At 33.6% G+C, this 16,845-nt stretch overlaps 1 protein-coding gene across 23 annotated transcripts in view; it reads right to left on the bottom strand.

Moving 5' to 3' along the window:
- LOC128165439 (CLIP-associating protein 1-like) overlaps positions 1 to 14,390 on the bottom strand; it is a 49,417-nt gene extending 35,027 nt beyond the window's left edge. For 21 of the 23 annotated variants that reach the window (XM_052830015.1, XM_052829998.1, XM_052829981.1 and 18 more), the window contains exons 1-8: positions 13,270 to 13,608; positions 11,923 to 12,001; positions 11,476 to 11,519; positions 10,692 to 10,751; positions 10,084 to 10,175; positions 9,763 to 9,838; positions 8,928 to 9,025; positions 7,813 to 7,883 (exon numbers count right to left, since the gene is read on the bottom strand). In XM_052830015.1, the coding sequence (XP_052685975.1) occupies positions 7,813 to 7,883; positions 8,928 to 9,025; positions 9,763 to 9,838; positions 10,084 to 10,175; positions 10,692 to 10,751; positions 11,476 to 11,519; positions 11,923 to 12,001; positions 13,270 to 13,446 (697 nt within the window). In that variant the 5' untranslated portion in view covers positions 13,447 to 13,608. Of the gene's footprint in view, positions 1 to 1,122; positions 2,363 to 7,812; positions 7,884 to 8,927; positions 9,026 to 9,762; positions 9,839 to 10,083; positions 10,176 to 10,691; positions 10,752 to 11,475; positions 11,520 to 11,922; positions 12,002 to 13,269; positions 13,609 to 14,351 lie in introns of those variants that run through there. The other 2 variants (XM_052829972.1, XM_052830161.1) reach the window with 2 other exon arrangements.
- Positions 14,391 to 16,845: the final 2,455 nt, after the last annotated feature.

The raw sequence follows: 16,845 nt of genomic DNA, 5'->3' as shown, positions 1-16,845 counted from the left end.
CCCAGCAATTTTCAAATTAAATGAAGAGGTTTTTTAAAGGTTGTTAATAAGAAAGTGCTTCTTACTTTTCTTATTATATGCAACTTGCAAAGAAAAAATTCAGTTTTTGCGAAGACTTTTGCAATATGCTTTCCTTCAGGAAAACATATGTTTGTACTCTTCTCTTAGATCTGTTTTATTTACTATCCAACGAAAAATAAATCATTCCAGCATGCACTAAAGTCACTTCTATCTTATGTGTTATGCAACCGTCTCCTATACCATTTTTTGGTGCCAACAAAATCATACTTTTTTCAATGGAATCCTGTTGATAGAACTTTGATTTTTTTTTTTTTTTTTTTTAAGAAAAAAGATAATCATTTTAAAAACACCAAATTCAATTCAATTTCCAATAAAACATTAAATAATTAAAAATTTTCCGAAAAAAAAAAGGTATTCTTGCATGATGACACACAAGACCATTTGCAAGCCCATTTAAAGAAGCCTGGAATGAATAGTTATACTGACACAATAAATAAGCTGACACAATAAATAAGCTATCAATGTACCCAAGGTAAATGCTTTGTTGATTGTACTTATATTACATGGATTATGATAATAATCTCCATTTCTATATCTGACAGGTTAACAGGACTGGTCAGTCAAATTCCACCTACACACCCCTAGGACAAACAACAATTGACCCACACCCAACATACGACCTGACATCCAGTCTAATCCAGTTAACAGCTAGTCAGCATGTTATTGATACCAAGTGACATCTGATTGGGGAAACAGTAGATCACATTGTCAAACATTACGATTTTTCAGTGTGAAAATAGATTGTATATTATATACAAAGATAAGATGATGGGTAAAAAAAAGAAGAAGACACATATGAATGTCTCTGTTGTTGCATAATGGAGTAACATCTGTCTGGCTGTGAGCAAGAATGTGATTGTTGATAGCCTTTTTACCTTGCAATTTAGCAAAAGAGATAAAAAGCGCCAAAAAACGTTAACTGGTTCTGCTTAGAGTCCTTATCAAGCAGCCTACACAGAGTATCAACATAAATCATCTAGAATTTTTTTCAAACAAACCCTGAACCGTTTGTCACATGGTCAGCTACCTTAGCACACTTACATGGTGTGGTGTCCTGACAGAGGGGGGAGGTGGGGAGGGTGGGGGATCTCTGGGGCACGGGAAGTTTGGTGGGTCCTGAGGTAGGTTTGGCTGCAGTGTCTGGAAACTGGAACACATTGGTATCTTTGGGGATTTGATCAAACAGATCTTTGTAGTCATCGAAAGGTGAGGTATAGTGCATGAGGGGAGAGGACCACAGCTCCGCGTCCAGGTCCCCATTCAGTGGAGGACTTTCACCCATAGCAGCACGGGCCACAGAAACACCACAAACCAATTCCTAACACAACGTGAGAAAACCTTCACATGGCAGAAGTAACTCCCTTGTCAAGTTGCATTGACCAGAAACACAAGATCCTCCATATTTGTTGATTTTTGCACAGTACACTCAAATAAAACTTCCCTCATTGAATTTTCTTTCCGTAATAGTAGCCAACAAGAGAGAAGGAGATTTTTTTTTTTTTGAATGGCAGTTTAGAATTCTTCACTGTTGGAAACGACACAATCGCATCAGCTTGAAGTATACATGTTTACAATGCTTCCAGTCTTTTTAATTTACTTCAGTGTAAATCATTTGGATTCTTGTATTCTCTTTTCTTATTGGACGGCGTGATGTTACACATCTGAGATAAACTTTCCATATTAATTACAGCCTGGCTTGATAAATACCATAACATTCTCTCTGATCATGACATGCTTCCATGATTTTAAATGTCCAATCTCCAATCCTTGCAGAATTTTTTTTTCTTTTATCAATGAAAATATTCATACTTAATAGAGTGGAACACACATCATCACTTGCCCTTGTTTAAAAATGAAAACAGCAAAAGAAAAGAAATTGATGCATAGGAAAATGACATTTAAATTCCTGAATGAAATACTCTGGTAGTTAGTTCATCTGTCACAGAGCTCTAGTGTTTCTGAGTGTTGTCTAAATCGCACTGTAGAAAGGACCTTCAGGCACTATATTAGCAGTGCTCAAGAATTTATCACACCAAATGTTGTGTGTAACATCATAAATTATGCATCACACAGTCCCCGTAGAAGAATTGGGTAACACTGTCTCTTTTTGACATCACAGGCTTGTGTATTTTGGTAATTCACCACTCGTCAACAAAATCTTTTCCTCTGCAGAAACTAAAACATTCGCACATGGCAGACAAAAGCCCTCATGTGTTAATCAACTAGTAAGTATTGGAACGGAGCACAGTCCGCTAGCGGTCTCTTTGGACCTTTAAATTCCCTGTTCCTGAGCAGTTCTATTTTATTGGAATGGTGCCCACTCCACATTGTAACATAAGACCCAATTCTACAACCATCCAACAGTCCATTTAATTCGAATGAGATATGCAGATAAATATCATATTATCTATCTATATGTTTTCATTAGGTAAACAAACATTGACGAAACGGAGTCGCCCAAATCTGGTCTCCTTACGTTCACTCCTTATTGTAATTCGGCCCACACTTAATTACAATGTGACTGGTCTCGTCCTGATGCCCGCCCAGCTGTGACTTTTTGCTGACCAACAGGCTATTTTCTGACCATTCATGTAAAATTACTCACAAGACAAAAAAAAAATTCCATTTAAAACTTTAGGCAGAGTTCGATAATTTCCTCCCAATCTATACTGCCAATTTCAAATATTTGTCAATAATGCCATAACTGGCTCCTCTCAACTTGCTGATAAATGTAATCCCTTATTTATCAGTATGTAAGAAATGACAACATTTGACCCTAAATAAATTCTTATCTAGTTTAATCAAAGCCTTGTAATTGAACCTCAAACATCTCAAAAATCACTAGATATTTTAAAAGAAAAGCATATGAAACTCTAACCATGGGAGAGAAAAAACAAGAATATCTTAAGGTGGTATGGTACACCTCCATATTGTGATGTACTTTCTATCAAAATAAACAATAAAATAAATTTTAATTTTGAATATTTTTTCTTCTCTAAAACTTAACAGTGTAGTGCAGTGGGTTAGAGCATAACCTATGGGTCTGTAAGTAAGGAGTTGGAATCACACTGGGGTTTTAGTAATTTTTACATTTCAAACAAATTTTAAAACACAATTTTTGGTACAATTCTGTAAAATTTGAAAACTCTAAACTGGTGAAAGTATTTTGATTCTAATGTACTTTTATCCACATTAATATCAACAGATGTCCCATACCACCTTAAAAAAATCCATATGAAAAATTTTTTTACGGTAATAATTCACAATTTTTTTTGAAAGTACAATGCCTCAATTTTTCAATATGAAAATAAGTAAAACCCAAGTTTATTCTGTATGTTTTTTAAAAACCAATTTGTAAACAAATAAAAATATCATTTAGTATAATAATCAATAAAAAGATTATCAACTTTCTTAAATTAAAAAATGTACCACGACCCCTTAACATAAAGTCAACTTTGAATAAATATAATCAAACTTCCAAAATATTCTTAATAATTGTCATGAGAAAGCACTCTCATTTTCTATCTAAAATCCTTGAAGCATTTCTGACAGCCTATCAAATGCCCCTCATAAAAATCCCCATGAAACTTCACAAGAAAAGTTTAATATATCTCAAATTATTATGAAGTGTCATAAATGTTTACATAGATTTCCTTTTAAGTCTGGGAGGATTCCAAATGAAAGTAAGAAACAATACACTGCCAAATTTTATTGTCAGCCAAAAGAAATTTGTCTCAAGTGGAGGAACATTTTATTAAATTTTTCTGTTCAAATTACTTTTCCTTTTTAACCTGTGACCGGGTCTTGCTGAAATTAACAAGCCTCGTCTGTGTGCGTTTATTTCCTAGCTATTACCCGCTTTGACAACAGAACAAGAAGAATGGGAAATATTTCAACAAATACATGTCTACATTAAATCCCATTAATTTCAATGATATTGTGGTCAAATATCATTAAACATTTCGCTAACGGCTAACCTTCTTAGTACACAAGAGATTAGGTACATGCCCAGAGCACTTTATAAATGTAAAATACCTGGAATTTTATTAATTCTTATAAGACAATACCATGCTTTAAATAGTTTTGCTTAATGTTATTTCATTGGAATATAAACTTAACTTGGCTACTGATGATTATCTTTTTTTCCAATCCCTTATGGAGAAAAGAATTGAATCTTTATTTTGCTAAATGTAATAAGTTTAACTTTGTAGAAAATGACCATCTGACCATTTTTTTTCTCTCTTTAATCCCTTAAACATAGGGAAACATACACAGACTTGATTCTTCATAAGACATGGCTGCTGGCATGTAATGAAATGATAACTGGTGTATTGTTTTATCATTAATCAGCTGCAGCTTTGTGACAGACCCCCAGAGAAGGGGACAGACTATTGGCACTGACCCCATTACCTATGATCATTTCTCCCAGCTCCAAGCACCCACAGCACTTGGCAGCTTACAGTCCCATTATCATTAGATTTTTATGGGGCATAGAGAAATTTACAGCTTAAGAAAAGATGTATACATGTATGTGTGCCCCCTTATTTGAGATCGATTCGGGATTACTCGGCATATCTTGGTGTTCTTTAGCTCAACTCAGAAGGAATATCACACGTTATAAATACCTTGTTTAGATAATCAGAAAAAGAAACCCAAGCAAATAACCTGTTTTTAAAGAAGCATTATTTATTTATTTTTCAAACCAATGTTTTTATTTCCCAAAAATTTCATCAAAATATCAATAGGAAGGATGAGAACTGATGGCAATAAAAGAAAGAACAGGTAACTAACAGCCCCGAGAGCGTCTCTGACAATGCGCAGATTTTTTTTTAAACCATCTGCGGAATGGTGACACAGTTATGAAAGGTATCACCCTGTCTCTTTCTCCACTGGAAAAACAAACTGACCTGGCCCCATCAGGCTTACAGCCTGGCAGTTTTGTAGACCACCTAATACCTTAAACCTCTCTCTTGTCATTATCTATTGCCCTCAAAGACCGCCAAAAGAGCCCTCGTTAAGCACCCCACATTCAGATTTCCTCCCTTTTAAAATCTAGCAATTACATCTTTTGTTAGTCTCGATCTTTCGCAATTAGGCCAGGGATTTTGATCTTTATTAGAGTTTCATTTGTTGGACCCTGCAAGATCATTTTTATGCTTGTTCACACCTTCAAGGACAGCGTTACAGGTGTAAATTTTATACCTTACCCTGAGACTTAATCAAACAGGTGCTTCATAAACGAGTACACATATCTTATACCTACTAATAAGCAAACTTCAAAAAAAAAAAATTCTGGTTATATGTACAATTACACGCTTGTCTGATTCCAACACATTTATTTTCTACAATTTTTACATATTAAGCCCCCCAAGCAACACCCATTCAGCTGTAAGCCTTCACACATAAGCATCGCCCATAGAACCACTCAGTGGGATGTTAATTACCACTCAAGAGGTCATTAATTAAAGCCTGTTAGGGATTTGAACCTGCGTCTATTGTGGTTCTTGAGATGGGTCTTTATGGGCTGGCACGACACACAATATTATCCTGGTCCTAGGATTAACACATAAATTTGTCTGGATCAGCCTTTGAAGTCTCCTCAAGGTCATCAATATATCAACACAGTACAATGCCTGTATCTCTGTGTGTCAGCTAAAGTGAATCTCATTACCACATGTATCTATAAAAGGGGGAAAGTTGTATATCTAGAGACCAGAAAACTTTAAAACATGGGGATAAAAGTCTTACATGCTGTGACACAGCAGAATTTGTGTATTTTAACTCAAATTGTGCAATATTGAATAAAAAATTGATCTTTAACCCAAATAACTGAAACCAATGTGACACAAATATTTCTAAGAGATAACATTTAGCCAAAGGTTGTTTTTCTCTTCACTACAAGTTTAAACCTATTTCATGAAATTTGCATTAAATGTTTAAAATCATCTCCTTTTTCTTCCTACTTTTACCAGGTTAATATTTGTTCACCTACATTTTTAAAACCAGTTCAAAATAGTTTTCTGAGGAATGAGCATGAGTCTTTTTTAAAAACCTTTTTCAAACATTATGCTTAAAAATAACATTCAAATAAATTAAATCCATTTTCATTTTTATATGAACAGACCTGTAGTCTCCAATGCAGTGGTGCATTTTTATGGCTTTGTTAATTTTTGTACACACATTAAATTAAAAAAATCATGGTATGTTTGCTTTAACCTCACAAGAAAACACAGATGTGTATTTACTTGACCTCATTTCGCTAACATAATAATGGGCAGATTATTTCTTGGGCCGAATATGGGTCACTTCTGGGGCAAGGCAGTGGACATTAACTCCTTTAATCATTAAAGCCTGTCAACTGTCCACAGATTTACATTTCAGCTGAAGAGATAACACTTCTAACTCCCGATACAGCACCAGTACCGAACACTTCCATTCATGATGTACCAAATTAAAAACACTTTACCCATTTATTTTCATTAAAATGCATGCATTGCTATTTGATTAGATAAACAATTTTGTTTACTCAAAAAGATTACCCGATCTCATATAAACTACCTTAAAATTTGCCTTCAAGCTATATCTTATATGTTATACTGAAGAAAGGGGAGTAACCTACGGTATAGTTTCTTCATGATAATTATGCACCTGATAGAAAAAATAGTAATAAAATGTGTAACATGCATTTCAAAGTGTAAAATTTTCTAATACATGGATACAGAATTTGGTCATTTTTCTCTCTATTGACTAAATCCTACAAAATATGCACAAATTGATAGATTTCACACACAAAACTGTACCAGGTGTGACAGATGGTGGCAGTCAATACAGGGGACAATTTGCTGTATAATCTGAAGCAATGCACTCGAAGCACTTAACCCTCATAAGTAATGAACCAACGCAGACATAATCACTTGAGCTTGAAACATACATTCACTCTGTAAATGAGAAACCCAACATCATGTGTACTTGAAAATAGGTACCTGTACTCAAGTGAATGAACATTTTATATAAGAATTCTATGAAATAAAAAATTAAAAATGCACATCCCCTCTTTTTTTAAGACCACACATGGTCTTTTTTCTATAAGCTTTGTCACATGAAAGGCCCGGTGTCAGACAGAATGTTAATACTAAACCCCCGCTGGGAATAAGCTTATGTAATTCATATCATGCTGAGACAAAAAACACATGTTTATTCAGCATGACAAAAAAGTTTATGTGTAAAGAAAAGTAGATTGTAGCAAATTTTAATTAATAACTGAAATTCTTCTCTGCGGTCAGTGCAACTAAAATGTATTGCCAATTAAAACAGACCTCCACATTTGGCACAAGATTGGGTCAATTACATTTTTATACATGTCTAGTGTACATGTCCTAATTTCCTATTTGAACTGATCCTTAGCCTACCCCATGAAAATGTTGACTGACATTCAAGAAACATCTTCCAGCATCAAGTGTTCCCTAGGGAAATCATTTTTCTACTTCTAATTTCAACAACTTTCTACATGTGTTTGACTGCTGGCTCCTAAGCTTCTACACATGTATGATGTATGAAACACACAATATACATTTATTGGATTTTACCCAGTGCTTACATCTCAATTTCATTTGGCCATGCACAATTTGCATAACAAAGTTCTTTCCTCTCATAATTTGGGGTTTCATCAGCTCTGTCACATAGAAGATCTGCAAAATTTCCCTTGTAGATCTAAATATGAATTGTACTCACCAAAATCTGCTGTTGCAAGCATCCCACCAGAATGTTTCACTTCATCAAACTTTGCATAGATTTGGTTAAGTCTACAACACACAAATTGCAAACCATGTTGAGAATTACTATGGCACTTCCCACCAAATACAACCAGAAAAAATCTGAGTCAATTTAATAACAATGTCAGCTATGAATGTGCACAATAAAAAAATCTCCCCGATAGTTAATTGCTCAGGGATAGTGGATCTTGTGACCACACGTTAATAATCACTTAAGGAAAATTGTCATGAATACACAAACTAAAACACAAACAACAGTTGATTTCAAATGCAGAGCACAACATGAACCTCTTATAAATTATGCAATGCAGCACTTAGGAAAAAGTAGAAAAATTATCTTGCAAACTAAATTACAAATTATTGTTTTTTTTTTTTTTCTTCTTTTCTCAAAGAAATCGATGGATTTTTCAAAAGGCTAATTTAGATAACAAATAAACTGTTCTTGCAGTATTCCTCTTAATATTAGTAAGTCTTGGAAGTTTTAAAATCATTCAGTATATCTTAATCTAATATAAAGATAAAATTGGGACCAAATGAAAGTAAAATTAAATTCTAAATGCCTCATAATCCTTTCCAAAGCCAATCGATTATATTTCAATTCACATATGCAAGCAAATTAATATCTATTTCATAATATCTATTTTGAGGCTAGTGAAACTTATGATAATAAAATTGCTTAACCACAGGTCAAAATCAACTTTTATATGTATACTGTTTCTTTAATCAAGTTAACATTTTAATTTTTCTTTTGGTATCAGTCAGAAAAAAACTTCCCTGTTCTTTCTTTTAAGATGCCTGTCTGTCTTATGTCTATAATACATGTATACAAATGTACATGTACCAGTCTGATATTTTGAACTTACATGTACAACTTCTATACTGCTTTTTTTAAAACATACACTTCATTATTTCTTTTAGTGACCACAAGAAAAAAAAACCTTGTTTTCTCTTTCTAAAATGTCTGTCTTGCATGTTTATAATACACAGTGCACATGTCTGGAATTTTGACACAAATAATGACCAATTAGATTGCTACATTACATTAACTGGCTTATTTTAAGCCTCAATTATCACCTCTGTGGAGCAATTCCTTTCTTGGCCAGGTCCTGCCGCACGCGCTCACCAACATGTCTGTAGACTTCTGCCAAGGTCATTATTGCTGTCTCTCTCACCTGAGGAAATCAACAACGTAAATTTCAGAGAAAATTAACATAGAAACAATGTTAATAGCCTAAATTGGTAATAAACATCTCGATCCAGGTAAAAACCTCAAAAGAGCTGTCAAAAACTACAGCTGACCTTTTCAAAGAGAAGAAGTTTATAGAGCATGGAAAAAATATTGCGCGCGCATAAATTAGATTTTTATTGACAAAAAGAGCATAACTAGGTAAACTTCAAATGAATATCCATCAAAAAGGACTGAGATAGAATTCCAATACTTATTTGGAAGAATGCTCGATCTCTCTGAATCATCATTAGTGTTATAGGGGTCCAAAATTTACCTGAATTTGAACAAATTTAAAACAAACGACAAGGAAATACAGAAATTCCCTGTGACAAATTTTTATGATGAATATAAAGATCTGTCTCCATAACAATCCACATTAGTACAAAATAGACTAATGACGCCATTTATTCAAGTTTAGAATAAAGAAAGAATGCATGTTTAAGGATTTTGTACAAAAAATACATGTACTAAATCTGTAGTCAAGTAGAAAAGTTGATTTACCACAACAGAAACTAATTACATAGCTGACATTATAGCTAGAGCAATTAACATCTATTTCATCAGCGACTAACAGATGTTAATAGATTTTATGTTCTAACCCCTGCATGAATGTATGGTAACTATGAGTACTTATTACTGTTTTATCTACACTTTATCTGAAGATATACAAAGACTTCTCACCTGGCTATTTTGATCATCTAGGAGTTTACAAATGGAGGGTACAATTTTTGACAGTTGAAGACTTCTAGCACCATATCTAAAACCATCAAGAAAATGATCAACTGTCAAAACTATTCAAAATGAGCAAACACTAAAATATGAATGCATTTGATTTTTCTTGTTAATATGTTTATATTTCATTTTTTAGTTATACTTCAAAAGTACAATCTAATGTGTTTACAGGTGCATTATAAAATGAGTCAACCAAATGAATAAAAAAGAAAACAATATAATTTTGTCATAAAATGCTAAGTTCAAAGTTGCTTATACAAATATACTTACGTGTTGACGGTATTTTGGAGACAAATCAACACTTCGTCTCTAACTCGCCAAAGCTTATGTGTGAAAGAACCTTGGATTCTATCAAACACAAACTGCAAAAGAAACACAAAAACATTCACATTGTTTTGATGTGTATTATACACAAAATGAATCAATAAAACAACCAAAGTAATATCTTTATCTTTCATTATGCTTTATTCTTATTTTATCTGCATTTTCCTGTGTATTCCTGATGAAATAAATTAAGATGTTCTTCATACCCAGTTAAGCAAGCAATAGACTTAATTAGGTAATCAAAATACTAGTGATTAGGATAAAAGCATTGGCATCAAACTATCTTTTTATGATTCTTGTCTTACTTTCATAATACCGGTAATAAAAAACACACACAAAATGCTGATTCAATTTAGGTCATCATTTCAAGCACAGAATTTCACAAGTTATTTGTGTGCATTATAAATGAAAATGTCATGTAAATACATTGTAGGTATAATTTACATAACAGTATTTAAGAATAAGTCTTGAGTCACTGTTTAAAAACAGGTAATGCTCTTCTCCAAAAACACCTGTACCAGGTATATGGAACTGATGCACCTGAGATGACATACCTGTGGCGATGTAGCTGGCATCATTATTTTCAGTAACAACTGCTGTGCCATTTCTCGCACCTGTCAATCAAAATACAAAGGTCAATGAGTGCCACTCAAAATGATCTAATTTCTGACAATCTTTATCAAAGTAAGTGGTAAGAGCAATCTAAAAGTATAGACAATTGGGTCTCTGATGAAGCAGTGCACCCTCTTGAAAACATTCAATCTAAATACGAGATGTGTGCATGAGCTAAATTTCTTCCAAGATATTTAAACTCCTCATTTCATTTAGCATTGCATTGTTATGGGTTTAATCTTAGTGCCGAGTGCATCAAATTCATGACTGGTATGCTGTGTCATTATTGAATTCAGTTGTTAGCCTTTCTCATTTTTATTTCTAAAACAACTCAATGCCATTTGACTTTGTAGGTATCATTTTATTCATATTACTTCCTTTGTTTAAACTAAAAACTATAACAGGAAGAAATACCCTATTTATGTCTGCATAATTTTTCACTAAAAAAGAATGCCCTTTAATTTAATTAACTAACATATCAATCTGGTGAGAGAAAACTTGACTCATTCTTTATGCTGTTTTCTAATCTTCTACAAATATTTCACCCCTCATTCTAATAAATTTCCCTACTTATTTTGTTTCCTTGATAACCCTTAATTATCCACTTGCCAGTGAAAAAGCATTATTTACATGCACATTAGATGCCCAAAATGAATGAGTCATTATGTGCAGTGTTTTAACATTTTTTTTTTTCTGAACAAGTTTTCATCCTGGTTTTCTACGCACCTGGTCTTTTGCATCACCCAATCGATCGACGACTGCAGGTAAAACTGCAAATACACACAAAAACAATAGAGATTAATCAGATGACAGGTACAAGTGTATACACAAATACAGATAACGCAGCAGGTTTTATTTACCACTGTGTAACCACTGCAGTGACTACTGCAGATCAATAGGCACATTTCATAATTCAGCCCAAGGTAGCACTAATACAAAATCAATTGCCGATGGAAAGCATCATTTCTCTCCTGCATCACTCTGCACATCCTACTTTCATTTCAAATACTTTGTTTCTATGGATGCTGATTCTTATTCATACACATTACATGAAATCATATAAACAATTTCTATGGCCTATACTCTATAATATCATTTTTCTCCTACAATATATCTTAATATTTTAATGCAATGTAAACTATGAATATGCATTTTGATACTTTAAGAACAAACCTGAAGATACGTGAATCTTGAAGTCTTCTCCCATGCGATCAACCATCAGACACAGGATTTCTAATCCATTCATAGAAATCTATAAGGAAAGAAAAGTACACATGTATTTTATCCTATTATGTTTTATAATTATATTTTTTGAAGTTTTCTTTTGGGGTGGAATGAGGGGGGACATATACGTATAATTATAGCCGTTTTCTAGCCAAGAGCAACCATGCCAATACACACGATTTAGATACTGATGATCATCTCCAATTTGCATACCAGAATTTATGAGCTGATTGTTTGGAGGCATCAATCATAACAAACAATAAAGACAATGTAAACAGCATTTGTAGTGACAGTCTGTCATTTTTAAAAGTAAAGTAAACAATGAACTTGAACACTGTTGTTTAAATGTATCAAAAAGACCCCCAATCGAAGGACCCCCTGTCTGAACACACAAGATTTAAACTTGAAATACACAGATCATACCGAGTCCCAACTATAACAAAGGCACCACAATACGATTGAACACTGGTCTTGATTGAACCAGTCTGTTCATTATGTAACACATTGCGACTGGGTTTGGATTACAGATAAGTCTAACCAGGGATATACGTTGACCATGTTTAAGTCTTTTAAATCATCTGGGCAATGCTGCTCTTAAATGTATGTACAGCTTTTCTGTACCACTAGCCCCAAGGTTTAATAGTATAATTTGGAATTTTGTTGCATGATACAGTGCTCGTTCATGAAATAAATCCTTTACACCTGACACAAGCAATCTACCCATTCATTGAAACTGTCCCTGAATGTATAATGAAGTTTTTGATATCAAGTCAACAGGTCAAAGGGTTAGAATAAACTGCAATGGTTTACTGAACATGGGTATCTAAATATCCTATACTCTCAGATGCCTTCATCAAGTTGTACTGCTTATATTCAGATATATATTTATATAAAAATCAGGAGATTAAAAATAAGCTAACGAGGACATACTATTTAGTACTCAGTACTTACGGTACTACTTAAGATAGCAATCATTTTGTCAATGATTATTATATTGATGTGTAAAGAGATACAATCAATGCAAATAAAAAGCATCAACATTTTAACAGTTTTATTACTAGTAATATCATTTTAGCCCAATTCACTCACATCCTCAACTATAGGAAAATTATTCATGAAAAACATGTACAAAAACAGACATTTTTCGGGACAAAAGAGACAATACATTGTTTTTGTTATGCTGTACTATATAGAATAAAGCAAATTTCATTCTGAAAATAACGACATGTACACCCTTTTGCTCTTGTTTAATTCGGTTTTAAAATCAAAACAGACAAGAATTAGAATGTGCCTTACCTTGTAATTAGAGCAGTTGACCCATCCGACCAGCCCACCAATGAACTCGTCCATCTCCGGACAAGTGAGTGAGCTATGAGGATCACTCAGATACGGTACCAGATCCTGGTGGGCCTGGATCCTCTTCCGAGTGTCCTGAGTAGTAACATTGGGGAGAAAGGAATCCAAAGTTTCCATATTGGGAAGAATGTGGAATAATCTAAGATACAATGTGTGGAGTGGGCAAAAATGCCCTGGAAAGCACTGTTTTTATCTTTATTTTTTCTAGACTATGTTAAAACACACTAGACTAGCTGATGTTCTTTGGTTCTAGTCGAGCTCAACCAGAGGCAACATCATCTGTAAACATAAATTATGAAGATTTGTAAATAACTAAACTTTGTAAACATATGACATTATAAATAGCATTTACAGATCTGTTAATATCTTCAAACTAAATTCATCAATCCATCCCATCATAAAACAATACTGAAACTAAATATTATGATTTCTATTCTAAATATACTGACATGAACCCAAGAAACTTCTAATGACCCACTTTTGGATACAATAAAATTTTAACTAGGTCATTAAACCACCCATCACATCATCAATCAGCTAATTCTGCTGATATTGACACTTTATATTGCAATTGTTTTATTATTACATTTTCATTGATTACGTTTTTTTCTGTTTGTTAAGGAAACTATGAATCCCACGTCGGCATGCATCATCATTTAACTCATTAATTCGCTCTATTAAGTCAATATTCTCATCAATCGAAAGTGAACAAAGAGACCCAAAGAAAAAAATGATCGGATTAACTGTCATGTTAAGAAAATAATAACATCTCAATCTGTTATAAACTAGACCAAAAGATACATCATGCCTCAATTTATTAAAACAATGAGCCAAGGTTGTCCAAAAATGACAACAGTCGGTTCGGCAACTAGGTGTGTGAATTTCAGCTTAATACAGACAAAATTTAATCCGATCGGTGATAAATTGAGATTCTTTGGTTATCTTTATGTAATCTTAGTTAAATATAAGTGAATTTGCGAATATGCATCCTTCAATATATATGAAAATAATAGCAGACCTACCAACCCTACAGCATTTATCCGCCATATTGAATTTCAAATTCGTGACGTCATTATCCCGCAAAAACCCAAACCCAACGCGATTTCGTCTCGACACGATAAACGAAAGGGGGGAGGGAATAATGTGATGAACTAAACAAAGGAAAAACATATAAAAGCAATTACAAAATTCATATTTTCGCCGAACATATTAATGAAAAAATAAATATTTTGTTTGTGATTATATGAATCAAAATATAGGCCTACATGTATATTGTATTTAATCCACATTGTTAAAATTGCGATTAAAATATAAAATATAAAATTTCGGCTCTCTAAAATTTAGCAACAAAAGATTTTCTACAAAGAAATATATTTAACGTTAGATCCTTTGATAATGGAGGACTTCAAAAGTTGTTTCTACGAGGGAAAAACACAAAAATGAAAAGAACACTTTTCCATGGGAGGATGAGGAGGGTCCAAGAGATATTTAAGTTTGTCAGAATGGCGGGTGATATACTATAAAGTAGGCATATTTTCGATTTTTTACAATGAAAATTTAGTAAATTTAAATTTACTACACGTAATTGATCCGTGAAGCTATATGATGGTTGATGAAAATTCTTGTCTGTCTATTTATTTTATTCCTCATAGATCATTTATTATCAAATTTTTCTTAACATACGATCGATATCTATATATCCCTCCTCTTTCCCCCCCCCCCCCCCCCCCCGTCTCTGTGTCTCTGTCTCTCTCTCTCCACAGTATTACGTTTGGTTTTAAAAAATAAGTCCACATCTTCCCTGACAGAATGTCCCAACCCCTCGACCCAAGTACTAGAGTATAACGCTATATTTTCCCGATTTTAATTGGAGCCTTCATTTTAATAAATTAAAACAGATAATCCTTCAACCAACTATGCTTTGGACAGCGTTTGGCTCAGAAGTCGGTCTGGGTGAGAAGAATAATTGGACGGGCGGACAGGCAGTGAGACAGGTGGTCAGAAAAAAATAAAATGAGGGCTTATAATGCATTTTCCTATTTTCAAGTATAAGACACAATATAAATGTAGTAACTTTGTGGATCAAAAACTTTTGGATATATAATGAAACGAAAAAGGGGGTGCGGAAAACTGTCAAATTTGTACAGTTTTTATAATCTGCTGTTTTATACATTTGTGTTCACTAAGTTATTCTCCTTGATGCTTTTGTATAACAATAATCAAATGATAATAAAACCACAACTTTTTAACAATTTTTAAAAATAATAAACTAACAAAGTACAGTATCTCAAAATATTCAATAAAGACTGTCTAAATAATGAGGAAGAATCATGATGTTAAAATCACCCAGCAACAGATGATCTTGAGCCAACCACTTAAACAAGCAGATTTCCAGTGATGTTCAGAATTAACATTAATAATTTTTTTTTTTTTTTTTTTTTTTTTTTACAAAACTCCAAATGATAACACACTTTGAAAGGTCTATGCATTGTTATTGATGTAAAATATAGACTATGCTTTTACACAAGTTTCAGCTTTTCTGGCTGATTGATTTTGGCGATTTTTAAAGATTTACTCAGTATTCCTACGTTAAAATACGACCCCCAATTATGGTCCCGCCCTAGCCCCGGGGAGCCTGATTTGAACAAAATTGAATCTACATTACCTAAGGGTGCTTCTACACAAGTTTTCGAAAAGATTTTTGAAAAATACCAACATACATGTATTTCCAATCATTCTTAATCATGTCCCATTGAAATATGGAGTGGTCCTTCATTTGAACAAACTTGGACCCCCTTCAACCGATAGTGTTTTGTGTCAAGTTTGGTTAAAATTGGCCTAGAGGTTCTGTATGGAGAAGAATTCGAAATGTTTACAGACAGACAGACGGATGGACAGACACCGGACATATAATGATAAAAAAAGCTCATTTGATCTTTCAGCTCAGGTGAGCTAAAATGTTTACTTGTATAAAGCCCCAATCTGAGACTCCTATGTCTGTTAATCCTGCTTTCATTATTTATTGTTTGCAAGCATCAACTCCTAAAAAGATGGGTGGGGGCAAGAGTCGGCAGAATTCGGACTAAATTGTAAACTCAGGGTCATGGATTCACAATTTAGGTCTTCATGAACATAACAACCATGTTTCAGTTTATCTCCCACTACTGTGTTATAATTTTCATTAGCTGGCTACATTGGCCCCACCCTAGATCCAGGGGGGCATGAATTTCACAATTTTGGTAAAGGGCTTCATGGACACCATTATGAAGCATATATTTTTATCTCAAATATAGATGGATATTGTAATATTTAATACATTTTCACTATATAGCAACGTTGGCCCCGCTCTAGGGTATGAACCCTGACCCAAGGGCCATGATTTTCACAATTATGGTAGAGGGCTTCAAGGACATAACCTTGCATGTAGTTTTTATCTCCAGTGTGTGAGAGTATTGAATATATGGCTTTGTTATGCATGTTTGGCTCTAAAGAAGTATCTTTTATCTCGACTGGTAT

The sequence above is a fragment of the Crassostrea angulata genome, chromosome 1 (assembly GCF_025612915.1).
Source record: "Crassostrea angulata isolate pt1a10 chromosome 1, ASM2561291v2, whole genome shotgun sequence".
NCBI lineage: Eukaryota > Metazoa > Mollusca > Bivalvia > Ostreida > Ostreidae > Magallana > Magallana angulata.
The sequence above is the reverse complement of the archived record's forward strand: the minus strand, read 5'-3'. Positions and strand labels throughout refer to the sequence as shown.